Here is a 22585-nt window from a genome sequence, read left to right as displayed (position 1 = left end):
AAGATGGCGGGAAGGATCGAAGCAGTTCGCGCGCTCGTCGACCAAATGCTCGTGTCGCTGGGCTGAAAAGGGTTTAGGACAGGTCATGTGTGTCGGCTTAATCCGTGTAAGAGGTGAGTATATGTAGTCAAGTTAGAGTGGAGAAGGAGACATCAAAAAACAGATATAACAACTATCTTCTAAACCTTATTCCTCACTTGAAATACAATCCTCCTCCTGTTCCTGCCCAATTCTTCTCCTCCTCCGATCCAGAGATGGTCAAATGGGTCACTCGGGCCGGGTCGGCATGGGCCCAGCTCGGCACGGCTCGGCTACTATAACGGGCAGTACTATGCCGGCCCACGTGCCTCTCTCTCGGCCCATGGCATGGCCCGTTGGTCACCATGCCATGCCGGGCCGGACCGGGCATGATTGTGGTCCGACGGCATGGCCGGCCCGACGAGCAGGGGCGGCCCGTCGGCACATTCAGGCTGATAAAATAAAAATATAGAAAATATATAGAAAATAGATAAAAATATGATAAAACATAGAAAATAGATAAAAAATAGCTACAAAATTAAAAATATAGAAAATAGAAAATAGCAGGGCTCATTCGTGCCGGGTCGGATCGTGCATGGCTGGGTCGTGCCCGTATCGGCCCGGACTGAGCCGTGTCCGTGCCGATCCAATCCATCTCGGCTCAGACCATGCAGTGTCTAAGCCGTACCTATAGTGTCGTGCCTCGAGCTGTCCAGAATGCACCACGTATATAGACATCTTTACTCCGATCCTCCTCCTGCTCATACCGATCCAGCAGCTAACAATCCCGTCCTGTTTTGGAAGGTCTCAGAGACCAAGACATGCTGCCTGCCTCGAACAGACAAACAAGACCATCCTATAACCGAAGCTGCGTGCGAATATAAAGATCCTATATCTATAAACGCACGACTTCCAAGGCTGAAAGTCTTTCCATGTACCTACGACGGCGTACACCAAAGGGCAAACCGGCAAAGGCAACGAATCCGTAGATTTCATCCCTTACGCGAACTCCAGTCGGTCGGCAAATCTTACCCTCACATGTACCCCATCGATCGGTCTCTTGATAATACTCTTCACCTCCACGAGGAGCCGCGTAATCCATTGCATTATCCGCACAGCAGGTCGAATAATTAGCGCAGCTAGATTGCTTGCGGCGGCGGAGGATTACTCGTAGCTGTCCTCCTGATTACTCGACCTGGTCCATCGATTGATTGAAAACGCGCCTTTGCCTCCGCTTTCCTTCTCGTTGCCATGATACTGCCCTTGTGCAGGAAGAGTGCCGTCCTCGCCGTTGTGTTGTCTTCCTCCGTCCTCCTGCTGCACGCCTTCTCGCTGCGCGCCTCGGCGCTCCCCGTCGGGCTAGCGCGGCGCCACCGGCGTGACGCCACGCCCGGCCCGGCGGGTTGCGACGTCTTCAGCGGGAGCTGGGTCCTCGACAACGACGACGGCTCGGCGGCGTCAGCGTACACAGGGTACAACTGCCCGATGATCGACACGGAGTTCAACTGCCAGCTCTACGGCCGGCCGGACTCCAAGTACCTCCGGTACAGGTGGAAGCCGGCGGGCTGCGAGCTCCCGAGGTACGTACGTCAGCGTGGACCGTGCCATGGCGACACGCGTGCATGCCTGCAGCTCCAGAATTTTATGCATGTGTTGTGATAGTAACTTGGTAATTCCACTAGGTTTGATGGAGCGGGCTTCTTGACGCGGATGAAGGGGAAGACGGTGATGTTCGTGGGGGACTCGCTGGGCCGCAACCAGTGGGAGTCGCTCATCTGCCTGCTCCACGCCGCCGCGCCACAGTCGCCGGCGCAGCTCGTCTCCGCGGACCCTCTCTACACCTACAAGTTCCTGGTATGCATGTATATATATTCAAATTACGTCAAAAGGTTTCATCACGCATTGTTATAGAATTTCCCTCACATACGTGCGAGGAGGAGTACGAGGTGACGTTATCCTTTTACCGCGCGCCGTACCTGGTGGACATCGACGTGGTCCAGGGGAAACGGGTCCTGATGCTCGACGACGTCTCCGAGAACGCCGAGGCGTGGCGCGACGCCGACGTGCTCTCCTTCAACTCCGGCCACTGGTGGACGCACACCGGCACACTGCAGGGGTACGCACATACGTGTTCGCCCAGTTGGTAGAATCGATGCTCGGCAATTTGCTCTGCATTGAGAATCTGCGTGCGTGCAGGTGGGATTACATGGGGGAGTCTGGGCGATACTACGAGGACATGGAGCGGATGGTGGCGTTCCAGCGCGGCCTCACCACCTGGGCCAACTGGGTGGACCTCAACGTCGATCCAGCCAAGACCCGTGTCTTCTTCCAGTCCGTGTCGCCCACACACTACAGGTATCTCTGGCTGCCTATTCTGCACCGATCTCGTTCACTCACCCGTGACTCCGTGGAACGTGTCTCTCTGAGCACTGCACTCTCACGTGTGCGCGCGTCGTTGTTTTTCTGACATATAATTGATTAATTTTGTTTGTTTGGGCTATTCTGCCGTGGGCTCGATCAGCTCGAAGGAGTGGCCCAAGCCGGTGTCCAAGAACTGCTACGGCGAAACGGCCCCGGTGGCTGGGCTCAACTCGACCTCCAGCCAGGCCTCCGGCCAGGACCAGGTGATCCAGGCCGTGCTGCGGGGCATGAAGAGCCCCGTCCGTCTCCTCGACATCACGACGCTGTCGGCGCTGCGCAAGGACGCGCACCCGTCGGTGTACAGCGGTGACTTCTCGCCGGCGCAGCGCGCCAACCCCGGCGCCGGGTCGGTGGACTGCAGCCACTGGTGCCTCCCCGGCCTCCCGGACACCTGGAACCAGCTCTTCTACACCCTCCTCTTCTACAAATAGTTAGCTAGCTACTGTTGGAATGCCAACTTTATTTTATTTTTTCGGTGCGTGTAAACTATCTTTAGTGTGACGTGATGATCATGGGCGTTTACAAGTGGCTGGGGAAAATGTGTATGTCTGTTGATATTGAAATGCCAAATTGTGGAGCTCACGTTATACACTATATGATTTGTTGCAAATGGGTGGATCAGTTTGTGATAAATGTGGTTCTTTTTAGTCCATTGTTTTAAAAGACTTCTTTTGGGAGTTAAAGAACGTTATATATGCACTACTTCTATTCACCTTAACTGGTGATCATCGAGGAGTTGACCTATTTAAGCGGTTGTAACATGGCAATTTAAGGTGCATTAATTTTTGTTGTTACCGACAGAATACTCTTGTTATTCGGTTAGCTTTAGTGATTAGTGGTTTGCCTTCGATTTGAAGCGGGTACGTACCAAATGCGACAGATTATTGCGGCTGGCGTTGTTTATGACATCACGATCGGCTCTTCTTTTTTTTTTTTTTTTTTTGCGGAAACGGCTGATCTGCTGAACTTTTGCAGTGCTCAACTGATAAATGCAGAAAGGGGCACACGTTGTTTTCTTTTGCCGGAGTAACAGGGTAATTGATTCTTTAATTAGGTGCCGAGCAGTTCTAATTTCCTTGTCGTGATCATCGCTTGCTTTCTATGGAAGTAGTATTCATGTGCAATCTAGTCCTAGGTTTCCATAATTCTCTCAACCTACCTCTCGTTCAAATATTGCGTGACTGACATCATTTAAAGAATCTCGTCAGCGATTTGCCCACATGGTCCGATCAAGCATATTCCTGCACCCATTTCACCGCTGACATGTGCCCAGATCATATTATTCGGAGTTCTGATGCATGATACATGCAGGTTGTCCAGCATTAAAGATTTTTGAAAGAAAAAAATGGATGCATGTAGCAATCTTCATGGGAATGGCAACTGTGCATAATCTGGTTGCAGCCTAAAATATTACTCCTGTACATACTACATCAGTTTCTCCGTATTGAAGTTTGTAATGATGAACCCGAATTGCTTGGCAGTGAAGTGTTGTTGTCCGGACTTCGGTTTGCCAAGAATCCCATGAAAGAAGAACTTACCGACGTGATGCGCCATCTGTCATATTATAATGCTCCATCATAAGATCGACGGAATGTAGAATGGGCCCTCTCAGTAAAGCATCGAAACAAACAGCACACCAAGATCTCACCAACAAACTGGTCAAACATCTTATCAAAACTACATGTATTCAGTATTCTTTTCTAGTTTTCTATCTCCTGCTCATGCATGTTGCAACTGTCAGTCGAGCTTACAAATAATACACTGTACTTCTCGAGTATGACCTTTGCCTTGCTCTCAAATTGGAGTCTACGAAAATGAGTAACCTCTCGATTAACTTAAGCTCAGCGAAGTGTACAAAAGACTACATGCTAATTACGAGTTAAGTACATGCATGCAGGCTGTTGCCCCTGTCTGGTTAAGCCTACACAGGACAGACGATGCTACCCAAATACGGGCAGTATCTGTTGCCTTCTGTAGCAATGATACTACTGAAGGAGTACATGCAAGATTCGATGAGCTGAGCTGTAACTTTCGCAGCATTCCATCTGAAATGATGCTGCCCACTGAAAAAGCCAGACACCCAGAAGGCCAAAAGGCAGTTTATGTTGCAAGTGTGGAGCACACAATTTGTTGGAACAGTATCTAGCTTCAGCAGCTCTTTCTTTTAAATGGATACCCATAGAGCCTTTCCTGAAGGAAACCGTGAAGGGAGCACACAATTTGTTGGGCATGATCTAAGTGTGGAGCACACAATTTGTTGGTACAGTATCTAGCTTCAGCAGCTCTTCCTTTTAAATGGATACCCATGGAGCCTGCCCTATATTAGCTTCAGCACTTTTGGCAATGCAAAGTGAACAAAAATGCTCAGGTTGGCCGCCTCAGCTCAACCCCCAAACGTTGCTTTTGCTTCACGCCTACTCAAGTTAGCAGACGAAACAGTTAAAAATCAAGTGCCAAATGCACCTGCCCTGCCCCCACAGCGCAACTGCATCCGCCGCTACTGCAACTATACTAGAAACAGCTGCAGCGGCAATAACTTAACATCTCACTCCAGTCACCCTGCAGTCTGCAACGAGCACTGCTGCCCTGTCTGCATGCTCGTAGGGACGTCATGGTTCAGATACCTGCGATGAAGCGGGTGAAGGGGCGGGCCCCGCTATCAGTGGTGGTGGCGATCATCGGCGGGCTGGCTCTGGCGGGCATCATCTTCACCGAGGACCTCCGGTCACTCACTGGTACATGTGTTCTAGGACGCTTTTTCTCTTGCTAGCTGCAGCTCCTGAACTGCGTTGCACTGCACATATGCACTTGCGCCTGAGCCTACCATCATCGACACTTGGTGAAACAGTGTAAGCGTTTGAGCTTTGAATGGTGCATGCTCTCTTCAGAGGTCATGGAGAAGGAGAAGGAGAAGAAGAGGACGTCTCTGCTGGCCGTGGCGAGGTCGACGTTGACGGGGCCTGAGAAGGTGCCGCCACCGCCGGCCAAGATGGCGTTCGACCCGAGCCGGTGCAGCGTGACGGAGGGGTACTGGGCGTACAACAGGTCCAAGAAGCTGCCTTACACGGACCAGACGTGCCCGTACATCGACAGGCAGGACTCCTGCCAGAGGAACGGCAGGCCTGACAGTGACTACCTGTACTGGGATTGGCATCTTGACGGCTGCAGTCTCCCAAGGTCAGCGACCACGTACTCAATTTTCAGTCACGCATTAAAGTCTTGAAGGGTGTTCTTGGCTTTCAAAAAGTAGTGAAGTGTAAGCTGCCAAATTTGCAGCTTAATTAGCTTGGCACCGGGCAGGAATAATTCATCGGTAGGTTGGGCTTGTACCTTATTTTTCTGCACAGTTAGATATATTCCGGTTGAAAGTAACAAATGAAACAATGTAGTATATAATTTCATGTCCGAAAAGATTTGGTTGTCCTGTGATCAAGGCATGATGCTAATGCAAAGAGACTGAGCTAACTCACAGACACAAGCGTTTATAAAAGAGAAATTTTGAGTTTTAGGGCATCGGTCGACGCTGTTGTTTATACTAACACTGATTAAGTTTCAGTGTTTAACCTCTCTAGTAACGTTGACCTAAAATGTATGGAGAATGTATCGACTTTGTTGCTGGCTATGTATGTTTTTTTAATACATTTTTTGACGGAGTGTGTTGGATCTTTATGGGCGACTATGAGGAAGTGGGCTGAATTTAACTCTGTTGTAGGTTATCCCTTCCTTACTAAAGCGTCCTTCTTTTTTGGAAATGGATCGGGCTACTTTTAATCTTGCCCACATTTGCAATTCACCACGACCGCTAATAACCGTTGGGCTGAAATTTTGCAGGTTTGACCCGGTGACCGTGCTGGAGAAGCTGCGGGGGAAGCGGATGATGTTCGTGGGCGACTCGTTGCTGCTGGGCCAATGGCTCTCCTTCGTTTGCCTCGTCAACTCCGTCGTGCCCCACACCGCCCGGTCCATGGAGCGGAGCCCCACCCTAAACGTCTACACCGCCGAAGTAAGCACGTAACCAACCAGCCGAAGCGTGTCGCAGGCACCCGTGCTTAACACAAAACGGCCCATGCATGACAACTTACTTTGTGCAGGAGTACAACGCGACGATCGAGTTCTACTGGGCGCCGTTCCTGGTGGAGTCCAACTCCGACCGCAACATCCGGCTGGGGGCCGACGGCCGGGTCCTGCACGTTGACGCAATCGAGGCGCATGCCAAGCGCTGGAAGGGCGCCAGCATCCTCATCTTCGACAGCTACGTCTGGTGGATGACCGGCAGCAGGATCAAGACAGTGTGAGTGCTGAGTTCACCGGCTCGCATGCGGCGTCTACACACCTAAGTACTAATTAATCCAATCGGCCGGTGTGATCGCTGTCATTCTCTGATTAAGTAATTGACTTTCAGGTGGGGCTCGTTTGGGGACGACGGGTACGAGGAGCTGGATGCCTGGGTCGCGTTCCGGTTAGGCCTCAAGACATGGGCTAACTGGGTCGATTCCAACATCGATCCCAATGCCACCAGGGTCTTCTTCATGTCCATCTCCACCACGCACATGAGGCACGTGCAGCATGCTCATCTCGACCATCGACTCCATTCCTGATCCAACTGCTCATCAATTAGTTTGACACGCATGCATCTACGACTTGTGAAAAATTTCAGGAGCGAAGACTGGGGCAGGGAGAGTGGCATCCGGTGCTACAACGAGACGTGGCCGATCACGCAGAAGGGGTACTGGGGCAGCGGCTCGGACCGACGGATGATGGAGGTGATGTCCAGTGTGCTGGGCCGGATGAAGGTGCCCGTGGCCATGCTCAACATCACGCAACTCACGGAGCACCGTGTCGACGCCCACGTCTCCATCTACACTGAGACCGGCGGTGAACTGCTCACCGACGCGCAAAGGGCCGACCCGCGGACGTACACGGATTGCATCCACTGGTGTGTGCCTGGTGTGCCGGACACATGGAACCAGATCCTCTACGCGCACTTGTAGTTGTATCTCGCAGCAGTAACAAAGAAATTAAAGGGAGTATTTTTAGAACGATCCATAGCTCAATTCATCAAGATGGAGTTCAAGTCATCACTCCGGCACACATGCCTGCTCGCAGTCTCGTTCGCTCACACACATACGCTAGTGACATACTGTACAACACGTAAGAAATAGCACGTGCCACCGCGCCATGGCTGCAACACCTTACTGGTCTTAGTTCTTATCCTTTAGTTTACACCGCAACTGCGACTGCAACCTCGGTACCGTTTACCTTCCCGTTCGCCACCGCCACCCCCTTGCCGTTGGCGTGGTTACCGCCGGCGTGGTTGGAGTCGTTGTGGGAGGAGATGAACCGACCGGAAGGGTCGTTGGAGGCCTTCCACTGCGCCACCCACTCGATGGCCGCCGGCGTGCTGCACGCGATGCTTGGGCCCCACGGCACGGTCTCCCTCGCCGAGTCCTGCAACAAGATTCGCGCTGCGCATCAGCACATCGTTCCAAATCAACTAGTAAACTGCAGGATCAGTTCAGCTCAGCGCTCGGCATCCTGCTGGATCACCTGAGGGAAAAGCCTCTCAAATATCATCCTGTAGTAGTATGCTTCCTTGTTAATTGGTGTGTTGTACGGGTACACTTGGGCAGCGTTCTTCATCATGTCATCCGTGACCTAAACGGACAACCAAACGTCGGTGTATTGAGGAACAGAGAGTTAACTGGCCTATACTGCTGATTAAGAAGCTGCTACACAACTGCTGAAATGATCTATTGCATTACCTGCTGGTCTGTGAAAGCCTTCAGGCCATCAATCCAGCTGTAGCCAACACCATCACTGAATTGCTCTTTCTGCCTGTACAGAATATGCTGTTGATGGAAACGTTGCACAAGTCTTAGGTCAGAACAGAGGATAAGCAAGGCGTATCGGAAAATCTCCAGAAACTGGCGTATGTACCTTTGGCAAATAAGGCTGCCTCTCGTCGTCGAATGCCTTCCTCAAAACCCACTTCTCCATGCGCCCAAGCTCATTGTTGTACTGCGCGCCAACAGGAGAACATCAGCAAACTAAGAGCAGCACAGATCAGTGATCATTTCTCCTTGACGGCAGCAGAGTTGAAATATACCATTTTCCATTCAGGGTCCATGCTCATGGCGACGTTGATGAACTCCTTGTCGAGGAACGGCACGCGGACCTCCAGCCCCCAGGCCGACGTCGCCTTGTTGGCACGCAAGCAGTCGTACTGGTGCAGCGCTTTCACCTGCGGATTGCGTCGGAATCAGAAACAGTCCCGTGCCAGATTCAAAAGGAATTGGCAAGTGTGTATATACCTTGCGGCAGGTCTCCTTGTGGAACTCGTCCTTGTTGGGGGCGAAGTGGAAGTAGAGGTAGCCGCCGAGGAGCTCGTCGGAGCCTTCCCCCGACAGCACCATCTTGACCCCCAGCGACTTGATCTTGCGCGCCATGAGGAACATTGGGGTGCTGGCCCGAATCGTCGTAACGTCGTAGGTCTCGTCGTGATAGATGACCTCCTCGATCGCGTCGATACCGTCCTAGGAAAAAGGCCAAATTATTCGTCAGTGCTCATCAGTATCCCGAGTCCTGACCTGGCCAGTTCGTGGCCAAAAGCGTTACGACTTCAGGTTTTAATGTCACATTTCTGGGGTTTAATACGTGGTGATTTTGTGTGAACTGTTCTGTTAAGGCTGGTCTGAACAAGCCGGTCATTGTCTGTACATTCCTGTGATTTACCTGGACGGTGAAATGGAACTCGTGATGGATGGTTCCGAGGTAGTCAGCCACCTCTCTTGCAGCCTTCAGGTCAGGGGAGCCCTGAAACGTTCAGGCAAGAACCAAAAGCGTCAGCGTCCCATGCTTCTCGGAGAAGGCGATAAAACGTCTGCAAATGAACGAGCAAAACCTTGAGGCCGACGACAAAGGAGTGGAGCTCGGTCCCAAACTTCTCGGCGGCTTCGGTCTCAACCAGGTGGCGCTTGGTCACCGAGGCTACCAGGGAGGAGTCGAGGCCGCCGGAGAGAAGAACCCCGAACGGCACGTCAGTCATGAGCCTCTTGATGACCGCCTGGAAACGGAGCACCGCACATGCACATGGCCAGGTCAGTGTCAGTAACGGCCGTGCCACCACTCACAACCGAACAAGACAGTCCTGTCGTAGTACACGCACCTTCTCAAAGGCCTCTCTGAGGACGAGCGGCTGGTACGGCGTCGCCGGGACCTGCTCCAGGAACCAGTGCGGGTTGTACCACCGCCGTAACCCGCCGGCGGCGCTCGAGTAGAGGTGACCCGGCGGGAAGATCTCGAACCTCACGCAGTCCTCGTTCAGCGCCTTCATCTCGGACGATATCCAGACGGAGCCTGCAGTGAAATCACCCAGGGAAGGAAGACAAGGACAAGATCGATCAATCATCAACGTGTCACGCCTTCCATATGTTACGATGCTTGGCAAACGCACTGCGAGTCTGCCACGCTCTGAATCTGATCGCACGCACATGCGGACGACGGATACAGAAACGTGAACGGATAGTGCGCAGAGATCAGGGAAGAACCAAGCGGTTTGGCACATGCATGACCTACATACCGTCGCTGCCCCAGCCGATGTAGAGCGGGTTGACGCCGATGGCGTCGCGTGCCGCCATGAACGTCCTTCTGCGGGTGTCGTAAAGCACGAAGGCGAACACGCCGTCCAGCATGTCGACGAAGTTCTCCCCGTACTCCTCGTACTAGAGACGATCGACGACAGCAACAAAAACAGAGAAGGTCAGCATCATCTTGGCAGTCTTGCAGCGTTAATTTGTTGTTCTATGAAAACGTATTGCAATGCTAAATTTTGCTGAGGGAACCAATCCGTCTCACCAGAGGGATGATGACTTCGCAGTCACTGCCGGTGCTGAAGGTGTGCTTGCCCGCGAACTGCTTCCGAATTTTCTTGTGGTTGTAGATCTCCCCATTGGCCTTTTTTTTCAGACAGCACAGAAAATCAGCAAACGAATATCGATCGATTATAGCATAAGAACGTGCCGGCCGTCGAAACGTGACAGCTTCAGCCGTAGGCGTGCGTTAACTGATCGTTCATGCATGTTTCTTACCACGACGACGACGGTGCGGTCCTCGTTGAACAGCGGCTGGTCGCCGGACAGCGGGGAGACGATGGCGAGCCGCTGCTGCGCGAGGAAGTTGCCCTCGTGCTGGTACAGCCCCGACCAATCCGGCCCCCTGTGCTTCAGCCTGCACCACATGGATCACGTCCGCCGGTCAGGAATCAACCCGACTCGTCGCACCAATAGAATAACCAATAACAAATAAACACATGGGGTTTAGTGAACAACGAAGATTCCCGGGTTACTTTTTCAGATCTGCCCTTAGTGTTGCCCCTACCGTTCGATTCTTTATGATTCCTATGAGAACCCCGGCAAAGGGTCAAAGCACCCAACAATGACAAAACAGCAACGCCAACTACCCGTCCTTAATTCCCATGGCTCTTTCCGGCAATTTCAAGAACAGTAGCTAACAAACACGTTCTCAGATTTAACGACATGTTTAACACCCATAAACCTCATGATCACTCCGATGAAGGAATTTACAACACAAATGGCACTACAATTGTAAGTGCTTAGTGCAATGGATGCTTGCCTTCTGGAGCAGGCGAAGATGCGAGTCCTCATGGCCTGCGACCAGTCGGCACATCCTAGGACGGCTAGGATCCCACACATGGTGCCACGAACTGGGGGAGACGGGAAACGAGAGCAAGCTATAGCGCGCGGGAGGGAGGGAGCGAGCGAGACGGTGAGTGCTCGAGTTGTGATGGGGGAACCAGAGGCAGATGGGCCCTCCTTTTATAGCCGGCGCGCGCGGCTCCGGGGCCTCGCGTCTGCGACCCAGCGGCGCGCTCCCGTGCGGCTCGCGGGACACGCGGCGGGTGCCGGTTCGGCGGGTTCCGTGCGCGGCGGGAGCTTATCCACTCGGGATGAAGCGCGGCCGAGTCAGCGTGGGGCTCACAGTTGCGTCAGCACCGACCCTGGCCGTCGGATCACTGATCGACGGCTTGGTGAAGCGCGTGCGGTGGACCCGGGTGACTGGGTGGTGGGGCTGAGCTGACGGGACCCACCGGATTCACCAATGGCCGACCGGGTGCTTCGCTGCGAGATGCGACGTTAGTTTAAGCTTATTTTCCTTCGTGGAGATTTTGTCGCGGATCGTGACGCAAACGACGCCATTATTGTGAGCATCTTGGATACGATTAATATGCTCCGAGACGTAAGCTCAGATGCTGGGGAGATTCAATGAATCCGCCTGGTAATTTTTATTCTTCAGCGATGATAATTGGAATTATGCTTTGCTAAAAAATCAGACATTCCTCGGATCTTTATTGAAGATTTGCAGTGTTTGGTTCAATGAACAGGACAGTGGTGGATCATCCAATGCTGGCATCGTATACAAGCAACGGAAAAGATCAATGTCGTGTAGAGGTTGCCTACAGCGGCCTTGGACACAGCCACGACACCAACAGGCAACTAATATTACTACAGAAAACTCTACTAGTGTTGATTTATAACTGATATTATTATCAATTTTTAACTGGCACTATGAAATCGGCACCAATAATTGTTAATTATTGAACCGACAGTGATAATTAGTCCTCAAATTTTATATTTTCAACGCTAAAAAAATTAAAAAAGATTTCACCCAGACCACTCCCCTGTGCTAGGTAGACAGTCGCATTTTTCACACAAAATATACACATGTGCGGTTTGGGGAGTCGAACCAATGACCTATCACCTCGCTTGAAACCTCCTTACCATCTTATATATCACTAATTGCTAAGAACAATGTGATATTTTTTTCTTTTGACCGTTGATGTCCAAAACTTTTGATGATTACTTAGGCATCAAAATGATTCAAATGGAAAAATTATTAACTGCAAAGTTGCAGTTCTCACTGATAGCTACAATTTTTATATAAATATTTTTCATCCAACTCCATATGAATATTTTATGAATTTTTAAATATCTCATTAAAAACATGCAAACCGACACTTGTTTTTCTCCGCTTCAACATGAAAAAACTTAAGGGTTGCATATATTATCATTTCACTATTTAATTACTACCATTAGAGATGATTACTTGCCTAGGTTATTGATGAGGATATATAATCAGTATTATATATTCTATAAATACCGTATATCTATAAGGGATGTGACGATCCCTGATATCTTACTCGATTAGGTACTATTTATAATCATCATGGAGAAATATATGAAGATAAAATACATGGTAAGTAATCCTACCAAATACAGATGCTATCCTCTATTCGAAAAAGGTCTCCTAGATATCTGGGATATCATCTATTTGGAGCGATTTCACCTGGAGGAGTTTGGGTAAGATATGCTCGAGTTACCTTGACTATAAAAGGAGAAGATGGGGTACATCCAAAACAAGCCTTTCTATAATGCCACGAGACCCCGATTAAGTCTAGTCAGGTAGAACCATCAACAACTATCGAAATTCCACGACAGAAGCAACCATCATCCGACTGGGGCTTTATCAGTAGGAACACAGTGAAATTAGTCTAGTTTTTTAGGAGTAGATCTATACACACCTCTTATTATAAACTCTGATCTTGAGATTAATCAAGACAAGACAAGACATATGTTGTTATCCACTCGGAGGCCCAAACCTATATGAAAACTCGTGACCCTCTTTGTAATATTCTTCTAGGACCACACAAGTAGCCCTATATTTACATTACATATAATAGGCAGTCGTGTACAATTCCTTGTCAATTATATTTTTGCATCATTTCATATTTCATTCAACTTGGAACTGTGTTGGCCCACATGTATGTCAAAGAAGAACATTGCATATACAATATATTATTATCATTTCACCATATTATTATTAATTTCGTCATTTTTCATCTAGTTTAGGAATGCTAGGTATTCTCATGAGTGAACCATGACGAAATGAGTCCAACTCAATAAGTTACAAATGCCAAAATAGTTGTGGACCATATTTGGATATCTAGATGGCTTCAAATGAAAAAAAAAATCAACTACAAAGTTGTAAAAAAATATATCCATCCGACTCTGTATGAAAAGTTATGAATTTCCCAAGATGAGCTGCAAACCATTATCATTGCCGATTCATAACATGAATTGATAATGATACTCCCTCTATTATCACTATCAATTCTTAGTGATAATGGTTTTTCATTACTGGTTCTCTTTGGATGTACTATCACTATCGATTTTCTAGAAACTGACAGTGATAGAGGGTCGCAGATTGGTATTTTTGTCGTAGTGTAAGTAACTTGGTATTTTTGTCGTAGTGTAAGTAACAGGCTTGATACTTCATTTCTTTCACAATTTTTTCTATCCCACCTGCTTGATGTCGCTTTGGAGGTAAAGGCAAAACTAATGTAAGCTCATATGTATCTTGGCACTTGGTATCTGGCAAGAGGTGCATTTTCTCATATCGTAGTATTTGTTTTTCTTATTGTTGTTGGTTGAGCTATCTCTAAATCTTTCTACCTCTAAAGAAGATAAGGATTAGGAGTTGTCTATTGGATTTCATGTTTTGACAAGAGAGTTTGGACATAAAAAAGTTTGATCTTAACGCACAAAAAAGTACAATACTTTTGCTTTGTATTTTCATTATTTTAGTTAATTTATTGTTTTATTTCCATTAGGGTTTACGTGCTTTTTGGGAATATGTTTTAGGACTTAATACACATCCACACCCCCCTCTTCTGTAGTAGCGATGGAGGGGGAGGGGCTAATGTTATGCAATGGCGCATTGTTGACTAGGGGCAATGATGCGAGCACATCTAGGAGCGCTAGAAGCCACAATTGGACTGAGTTCAGGTAGCTAAGGCATGGAGATAGGCAACGGTAAGAAAATGGTGAAGGTATAGGCTGGTAGGTAGCTAGCACCCTATTATATCCATTAATTATGTCTATTTCTGGATGCATGTTTACGCATGTCTTCCCCACTTGACTCTAAGAAAGACAATTCATCGAGATGATAGAAATACGGTTTTTGAGCTACCAAAGACGATTGTAGTTTTCTATTATGCGACAATATAAGCAAACTATGTACGAGAGTACAAAGATGAAAAAATATACATACATAGAACCAAGGTAAATGCATCATATGATGCACGTAGCCCTTATTCATTATCACATCGGAAAGTTGATCACAATAAAAGCATAAATATCAAAACACGTGATGAAACAATATTATCCACCACATAGCCTATTATAAAATCACCATCCATTCTCGATGAAGAAGTACATATATGGCCATAAACTCCAATGCTTGGCATGCCATGCATATGTCCTCCCTCTATTCCTCTTTTTTTTTAGCAATATCCAGAATCTCAACTAGTAGATGCTTCTGAACAATGTTGCGCTCCTTCCTAAGGTGTAGTTTAATCCTATTATTCATTATTGCAGAATGAGAGAATGCTCAAGGTGTGCATTTGATCATAGAGGTGGTGTACATATATAGTGTGTATAGGCTTTGATCGTGCAAAACTAATCTCTAGTCAATAGCAACTATTGCCTATTCTACAGCTGATAAGCAGGGGGAGTGGATCGTTGCCGGTAGAATAGGTGAACGCAAACATACCTCATGCATGGCGGCCAAAACAGGCGGTGTACGTTAACACCCCCCCTCCCCTTGGCAGTCCGTGCGTCATCTGAGATGCATAGACTAGAGCCGAAGGCGTTGAACAATGATGATGGAAGGCCTTTCATCATAATGTTGGCAAATTGTTAGTTGCTCGAGACATGGAGGACGTGAAGTTCACCGAGAGCGACTCTTTCAAGAATGAAATGCACGCCAAGCTCAATATGTTTGGTGCATCGATGGTGGACCAGGTTACCAATAGGTTACTAATCAACTAAAGAATACCAAATCAAACTATGCAGTCATCATCAGAAGTCTGGTCATCAACAATAAGTTAACTACGGAACACCACCTAATTTAATCACATCCAATTTTAACACTAACGAATGCATCAGTTGACGTTTCGGCCAATCCAATCATAGCATAGCGAGGTTGAGGACCTCAGATCCCATAGGTGAAGCTTAAGACTTCGATCGATGCGTCTGCTACTTAACAATCTCTACTACATTAAAAATCGCAGTTGGTAGTGGTATGGTGGTGATCGTGGTCATCCGTCCACCCTCCTCTCACTTGGTTCCACCCGACAAGTGGGCCATGTCTCATAGCTCGTAAACCTTGACCCCTCCCATTCCATGTCCTCGTCCCAAGAGGAAAGAAGGTGCCTTGTGGTCGTCCTTGCTGGATTTGGACCACAACTTCCATTCTCCGGCCACCCCCTCTCCCGCCAGCTAGATCCTGGTGCCCCTCCCCATATCCAGCCAGATCCTAGGTGAAGACCAGTCCTTCCTCCTCCCTCTCCTCCGTCACCGTTGTTCAACGCCGTCACCGGTTGCGTCTCCGTCAACAAGCACGACCATGCCATGGATTTGCGCTGCCTCCAGGAGTTCGTCGCCAGACGACTGAAGACACGGGATGCGGCACTCGTGTGAGGCGCTCTCCTTCTTCTTCTGTGCGCCGCCCAAATCTGGGCTCGACATGTCTCCCTCGATCGATCCCCTCCAGATCCAGGTGAATCCGCGTGCAGGCTTGAAGTGGGCAAGGACAGCCCCAATTGCCTTGCCATTCTACGACGCACAAGCCTCCACATCACTGTCCTCCTCCCCACTCTCGGATGCAAGACTCCAGGTGGAGGGTGCCGGTGATGGAGGGTTCAACGAGGAGGAACGATGGGGAGAAGAACCACGCTGTCTCGGTTCCTCAATGGATGGAGAACAACGAGGTGGAGGAAGATGGTCAGCGTGGAAGCAGAGGGGACCTGTGGCTGGGCATTGAAGTGGCTGTGATACCCAGGTGGCACGGAGCAGCAACGGTGGATGGAGGACGAAAGGAAGAAGAGCCACGTCGTCTCGGTGGATGGAGGATGACGGGGATGAGGAAGGCGGCGGCTAGGAGGTATGACGCACTACTACTACCACCCTTCCCCAACCTCCATCATGTGCACCCGCTCCCAAAATTCAAAATTTTGGACACCAAAATTAAAATCCGCCACACGCGCTGGCGACACCTCCTAGGAACTACTCCTATTGCTCAGTACAAATCAAGGTGTGGGTGAGCAACTCACTGCGAGTGAAAGTACACGCAGGATCTGCTCCACACCTGCGACTGCGATCACAACAGCTGTGTCAGCTATGACAACTTCCGCCTCTACACGGACGACAAGGAGCTCGAGCTCCACCACATCTTCCAGGTCATCAATGTCAGCACAACGGCTGCATCCTCCCCGAGGAGCTCTGGGATGCACTCGTCAAGGCTGGTATGTGTTTCCTAGGTCACACCTCGCCTCCCAGCCTCGTCCTTGTGCTGATTTGGTCACCTCCATGTTGTGCTGCCGCACGCAATGCCCAGATTCTGACACGTTGTGCGTAATGTAGTTGTTGTGGCGTGTTAATGTTTGGTCGTTGCTGGATGCTTCAGATGAGTTAGTACCCCCAATATTTAGACTTTGTTAGTTGTTTTGCCTTATTTTGTTTACCAAGTTAGTAGTTGATGGAAGTGAGTGTTGTCAGCTGTGGAGATGGAAGTGTTCTCTGCAACTGACTTGGTATCGACACTGATGCGGGAATTTGCAGGTCCTAATGGCATCTACTAGAACTCTGCAAGCATTCAGTAGTATATGCTATTAGCAAAGTCTGAGCTCTAAGCTATTGCACAAATGGCCTCAAGCTCACAATTAAAACTGATGTTGTATGTGTGAATTTTTGGATTCGGTTTTGCACCTCGATGGTGATATACTTAAGTACATGTTTAATTAAGTGCCTTATGATAGTTAGGTATATGTTATTATGTGGATCATCTACTTACCTTTGTGTTACCCTTTGTCAGCTTCATTTTTCTTTCCTTTGAAAACCACGATCACCTATTATGCATATTGTAAAATGACGTGCGTTGATTAACTGCTATTACATGTAGAAAATGACGGCCCAACGTTGCATGCTACGACCAATTGGCCACCACAATGTTCCTATTGGTTGTACTTTAACATTACTACTGCTACCATATTGAGAATGCAGATTAAGTTAAGTTTCCCGTGATATGATGAGCGTGACCAAATTGTATGACTACCAATACCATGATCACTTTGTGTGAGATAAAATGTTCATGTTGGATGCACGACCTTTATGCATACGGGCTCCTCTATTATGTAAGCATTGTACCGTCATGATTGCACAAGTAATTGCTGGACATTCATTAATTTTGTTGGATCCATGTATTTCTTTTACAACAGCCACAAAAAATATATATGCAATTATTAATTTTCTCTACTTTTTTTGTTAGCTTACATAGTCATTAATGCTCTTATCTTTCTGTTATCATGTGAATTTGAAACGGTACTGCAAAATATCCAGAGGAAGTGCGGTGAGTAAGTAATCTATGCTTTTACAACCTCATATATAACTCTATTGTTAAATATTTACTATTTGTTTTCTGTTCAGTTGTGGATGAGTTTTGTTGGTTTTGCTGGCACCTTAAGAAAATTACAGTCCACTCTAGGAATTTACATTGTGGTCATAGTGTTTGGTTTAAATCGAACAACTCTAATATGGAGTAGGGCTAACCAAATTGTTTGTTGTGGACTATACATTTGAATGGTTAAATGTTGGTTAATTTTCCATTAAAATTATAAATTAGTGAGTTTGCCATGATAATTCTTTTTTTTTTTGCTCATTAAGACTATTTTCTACCATCTAGTTCCACTTTCATTTTCACAAATGGATCCAACAAAGAACTTGAGATCCAAAATGTAGGAATACTATTGACTAACCAAACATAATTAATTGACAAAATAGCACACTTAACTACATAAAGCAGGTATGAATGTGCAATTGTCGTTCCACAATTGCATACCTCAAAGAACAAGTGTAGGAAGAAAAAAAACTAATATGCCAACGAAGTATGTTGGTTGAATTAGAAAGTAGTGTTTTTTTCCTCCTAGATTTTTATCTTAGTTAATCTATTGTCATATAAAAGTTTTAGGCTGATGTTGTGAAGATTTTACGATGCTGATGTTGTTCAATGTTCAATATGGTTAGGCAGTATTTTTTCTTCTTCATGATGCTGACTTTAGTCAAAAATGCGCATTTGGTGCATTACATCCATAAATTATGTGCCCCTGACATAGATCTTGTGCAAAATTACAGATGATCACAAACAGTTCACTGAATCTTGAGAATTACCTGTGTCTGTACCCTTATCTTGGTCCATGAACTTTTTTGCTTTTAGCTAGTGTTTCATTCTTATTCAATGTGTCTACCAGGCTGTGTTTTCCTATCAACTTATCTTTGAACCAAATTATTAGGAGAATGAAATATTTATAGCACATATATGTATGCCTTGATATGCTTGTTACAAGGTTAACAAAATTTTCCTTGCACTTGACATTGAGTTGAGGTCGCTGTCAGGTACAACGAGAAGTTTTTTATTCTTGTGCAGTGATTTGTTCCAATGGCGGGCATATTATGTGTGGCGTATGTCCATAGAACCAATTATTAGACATTAGGACTATATGGTCGCAGATAATCACTTTGTTTGTTGTTTCACCTCAGTGACAGAAATTAATGAGTTAAGAAATATGAATGAGCAGTTGATCCCATTATTTCACTCTTTTATATCTTTTGACAAAGTTTGAGAGTTCACTTTGGATAATGATACATATGTTGGTAAGTGCTTACATTTCTTTTTACAATCTTTCAAATGTTATTTGTAACAGAAGTCCTATTAATTCTTTTCTGTCCAAATGTTAGATGTTATTGGCATAGTTTTGCATGTAAGCTCTATGGGATACAAGAATAGTTTCTATCATCGAATGGTTCCAATGAGAAATATAGTTCTGATGGATGACACGTATGTATACGTAGTGGCTTATAAAACTTAATATCTACTTCAAATTCTTATATTCTCTTCTAATATCTTAATTGTTTTGTAGCTTTAATATTGTGAAGTTAGTCATATGGGACAAGTTAGTGACCGATAATATAAGTACTTGGGAGAAAATTGATGAGGCGTATGCAATTGTTGTGGCCATGATGTTACGTGCAAAACACATTGGTAAGATCTTAGGTGTATGTGTTGTTCTATGCCTTATCGATAATACAAATAATTTCTAATACAATGTTATGACTTCTAAGTATTAGGCAATTGCCTGCAAACTACGGACTATAATAGATTGCACTTCGATCCCGATATCATGGTTGTGCGTGAATTAATGCGAAGGTACTTTGAAGTTTGATTTAGGTATATTAGTATTTATTTTATTTGCTATGTCATTTACATAAATATATTCTTTTAGAATCACTAATAAATTCAGTGGACGACCTTCTTTATGAGTCGAAAAGAGATGAAGAAATATAGTCATGTAGAAGAACCAGAGTCTTATCTAGCATAGTTCTACTATGCTTAGAGCGTTAGTGCCTTTTGAATGTTTTAGGCTGTTATGGTGTGACTCCCTTTTATTGTGGTGGCGCTTTTGTTTGAACATGTGGTGATGTTGTTTTTGTCCAATTAGATGTGTAAGATCTATTAGTAACTAGACAATTATACTTGTAAAATGTGATGAAGATATTATGGTTGGAATTGAAGGCTTATCGTGGAGGATGTGCTCACTTGCTATATTTATTAATTAGAACTTTATTCTCTATAATGATAAATATACATACAATAATATGTTATAATGTGGAAACTTTTTTTCCATGCATGGCAACTCGATCAACATCCAACTAGTCATTAAGAAACCGTACGCGGCGATGACAACCGGGCCTCTAGCTCGTCTACTTGCCCCCATTGTAGCCTGGTCCTCATCACGAAACATGTATAGCTGATTCTAGGTAGAGCATTATTTTAGGCCGGCCTTCGCCATCACTGTTAGCTTGTACCGCAGAACAGACCTTGGCCTCACACATGTTGGTGATTGACGATTCTCCGAGGGGGACGGTAACCGGCGTTTGTGTTTCACGGTGGTGCCCCGGATGAGGTCTACGTCGGGTCATGTGCACTCTCGGTCAGCATCGACGGCGACGTCTCAAGCCACGCCATGCCGATCTTTGGTGAGGACAAGGGCGGCTGAGCTGAGCATGCCAATGGGTCTGAAGAGGACGGAGTTGACGGTTATGCAGGAAGGAAGGAGAAGCTGGCCAGGCAAGTCCTGTAACTTACACCGATCAAGATGGATATAAAAAAAAACAGCTTGCTCGGCTGAGGAAAACTAACTAAAAATAAACTAGTACGTAGTGTCGACATCTGAGAAATTTCGAATAGTTAAGCACCTTTCGTTTTCATGCGAAAAGCTAGTTCTTCTCCATTTGCACCTCCAGAGTCTGATCCCTAAAAAAACGAATCCATCCGGATAGACTTGCTCAGCGTATAGCTAAGGAAGAATAGATGGCATAACGTCTATCTAACCGGCTAGTCTGTTTCGTCAAGCAGTTGGCACAAACCAAACAAAATGACGAAACTGTGAAGCTTGCGTCCATCCTACTTTGGAGCCCTAGCTAGCACAACGCATGATCACTGAGCAATGATCGATGGTCCATGCACATTGGCAGAGAATAATTGAGTCCCCATCCCTTCCTGCTGATAAGGAATATACTATTGAATCAAGAATCTATATATGAATCACGATCGAATTGTACATAGTACATTGGCCGTTACAAACTTGTATTGCTAGTAAATGGCAAGAATATCACTGGCTTGATCTACACGCCTATAGGTACTCGGTACCCGATACCATGACAAACGAAAAAAAAACTATGTAGCGGTGCTACAGACATCTTCTCCTGCAGCACAAATTAGATGACTGTCATCTGTCTTAACACGATCTCAAAACGGTGAACAAGATCTATTCAACATTAATCATATATGTTAAGTAATGAGCATACAAAATAATTTTCTATTTAAACAAAATCTATCGCTTTGAGATCAATGTTATCAACAGATGATGATCATCCAAATGTTACAGAGGAGGCGCCTTAAGCACCGTTGCATAATTTTTTTTCCATGGCAAACGCATTGCTGCATTGTCCCTTTTGTTCTCTCTACCGCCGTATCCAAGTATATATATATCCCACACTTCATGTGCAATCAATTTAATTCCAGATTATCTCAAGCCACAATACAATTCTAAGATAAAACCAAAATTTATGTACCCGATTGTCAAAAGGGGGGAAAGGAGAGAGAGGAAGGGTTAATTTATTTGACTCCAGGAAGCGCGTGTACACGGCAGGGCCAGAGTTCATCGTTTTCCTGACCTGGCAGCAGCTGGTTCCTTCACGTAACCATACTCCGCTCCAGTATGACGCGGACTCGGAGCCCTGCGGCGAACCAACGTCGTCTAGTCTACCTGGCCCGCCCAATCCCAGAGGCCCGTCCAACTCATCATCCATCTCTCCCAATAATTTGTGCTACCACGGGGGCGAGTTGAGTAGGTGGTGCCAAACTGACCACAAATATTCGAATTTCAAAAGGCGTTTCAATGGAAGCAGCGATCAATGTGTCTTAGTCTCTACAGTATAAAATATAAGTTAGTTTCTACGTTAACTCTTTCCATCACTCTCCTTTTATTTAATAAAAATATCTAAAATTCGAATAATTTATTTATTTTTATTATCCACATTTGTCCTCCAGTCTTCTCACCTCGTTACTGGTTACAAATATGAGACTCATTTTACTAATAAAAATATTAGGGAATGATCTTGGACGCCCCTTCAAATCCTAAGGCGAAGTCTAATGGTGCGTGTTCAATGACGAATAATACAATTGTGTTTTAGGGAGCGCAAGCGAAGCATCTGGCGGACCTTCGCATGGAGATCGAAGGTCGACCCGCGGCACCAAGTATCAGTGCAGGCGAAGCCTTTGGTGGACCTTCGCATAGAGACCAAAGGTCGACTCGCAGCGCCAAGTATCAGTGCAGGCGAAGCCTCTGGCAGAACTTCGGGCGGAAACTGAAGGGTGACGTGAGACATAGCACCGAGGCTGGTCGAAGGTTCCTTGAGGCCCCGTGTGCGGCTGGCTTTAAGGGGACCCAAGC

At 46.7% G+C, this 22585-nt stretch overlaps 3 protein-coding genes across 4 annotated transcripts; 2 read left to right on the top strand and 1 right to left on the bottom strand.

Moving 5' to 3' along the window:
- Nucleotides 1-715: 715 nt before the first annotated feature.
- On the top strand, nucleotides 716-3086 carry LOC133916329 (protein PMR5-like). The gene is made up of 5 exons (XM_062359951.1): nucleotides 716-1598; nucleotides 1701-1872; nucleotides 1956-2134; nucleotides 2215-2373; nucleotides 2540-3086. The coding sequence occupies exons 1-5, from the start codon at nucleotides 1270-1272 to the stop codon at nucleotides 2868-2870; spliced, it is 1170 nt and encodes a 389-aa protein (XP_062215935.1). The 5' UTR covers nucleotides 716-1269; the 3' UTR covers nucleotides 2871-3086.
- Nucleotides 3087-4653: 1567 nt separating this feature from the next.
- Nucleotides 4654-7430, top strand: LOC133916328 (probable xylan O-acetyltransferase 8). Of its 2 annotated transcripts, none has more exons than XM_062359948.1 (6): nucleotides 4654-5174; nucleotides 5328-5616; nucleotides 6271-6442; nucleotides 6531-6730; nucleotides 6842-6994; nucleotides 7097-7430. In XM_062359948.1, the coding sequence occupies exons 1-6, from the start codon at nucleotides 5051-5053 to the stop codon at nucleotides 7428-7430; spliced, it is 1272 nt and encodes a 423-aa protein (XP_062215932.1). In that variant the 5' UTR covers nucleotides 4654-5050. The 2 variants fall into 2 exon arrangements, with proteins under 2 accessions (XP_062215932.1, XP_062215934.1); XM_062359950.1 differs by having other exon boundaries at nucleotides 5048-5174; nucleotides 5288-5616.
- Nucleotides 7431-7453: 23 nt separating this feature from the next.
- On the bottom strand, nucleotides 7454-11238 carry LOC133916327 (asparagine synthetase [glutamine-hydrolyzing] 1). Its single transcript, XM_062359947.1, has 13 exons — nucleotides 11071-11238; nucleotides 10527-10665; nucleotides 10294-10392; nucleotides 10019-10160; nucleotides 9605-9795; nucleotides 9341-9502; nucleotides 9172-9252; nucleotides 8751-8972; nucleotides 8546-8680; nucleotides 8377-8457; nucleotides 8202-8288; nucleotides 7987-8094; nucleotides 7454-7887 (listed from the first exon to the last, which is right to left on the bottom strand). The coding sequence occupies exons 1-13, from the start codon at nucleotides 11148-11150 to the stop codon at nucleotides 7660-7662; spliced, it is 1755 nt and encodes a 584-aa protein (XP_062215931.1). The 5' UTR covers nucleotides 11151-11238; the 3' UTR covers nucleotides 7454-7659.
- Between the last annotated feature and the right edge of the window lie 11347 nt (nucleotides 11239-22585).

The sequence above is a fragment of the Phragmites australis genome, chromosome 4 (assembly GCF_958298935.1).
Source record: "Phragmites australis chromosome 4, lpPhrAust1.1, whole genome shotgun sequence".
NCBI classification, from domain to species: Eukaryota; Viridiplantae; Streptophyta; class Magnoliopsida; order Poales; family Poaceae; genus Phragmites; species Phragmites australis.
The sequence above is the reverse complement of the archived record's forward strand: the minus strand, read 5'-3'. Positions and strand labels throughout refer to the sequence as shown.

Coding starts and splice junctions, on each gene's coding strand:
- LOC133916329 (XM_062359951.1), top strand. CDS start 1,270: ATGATACTGCCCTTGTGCAGGAAGAGTGCCGTCCTCGCCGTTGTGTTG. Junction 1,599..1,700: donor GCGGGCTGCGAGCTCCCGAG/GTACGTACGTCA, acceptor TAATTCCACTAG/GTTTGATGGAGCGGGCTTCT. Junction 2,374..2,539: donor GTGTCGCCCACACACTACAG/GTATCTCTGGCT, acceptor GGGCTCGATCAG/CTCGAAGGAGTGGCCCAAGC.
- LOC133916328 (XM_062359948.1), top strand. CDS start 5,051: ATGGTTCAGATACCTGCGATGAAGCGGGTGAAGGGGCGGGCCCCGCTA. Junction 5,617..6,270: donor GACGGCTGCAGTCTCCCAAG/GTCAGCGACCAC, acceptor GAAATTTTGCAG/GTTTGACCCGGTGACCGTGC. Junction 6,443..6,530: donor TAAACGTCTACACCGCCGAA/GTAAGCACGTAA, acceptor TACTTTGTGCAG/GAGTACAACGCGACGATCGA.
- LOC133916327 (XM_062359947.1), bottom strand. CDS start 11,150: ATGTGTGGGATCCTAGCCGTCCTAGGATGTGCCGACTGGTCGCAGGCC. Junction 10,393..10,526: donor ACCGCACCGTCGTCGTCGTG/GTAAGAAACATG, acceptor CTGAAAAAAAAG/GCCAATGGGGAGATCTACAA. Junction 8,289..8,376: donor GGCAGCCTTATTTGCCAAAG/GTACATACGCCA, acceptor TTCCATCAACAG/CATATTCTGTACAGGCAGAA.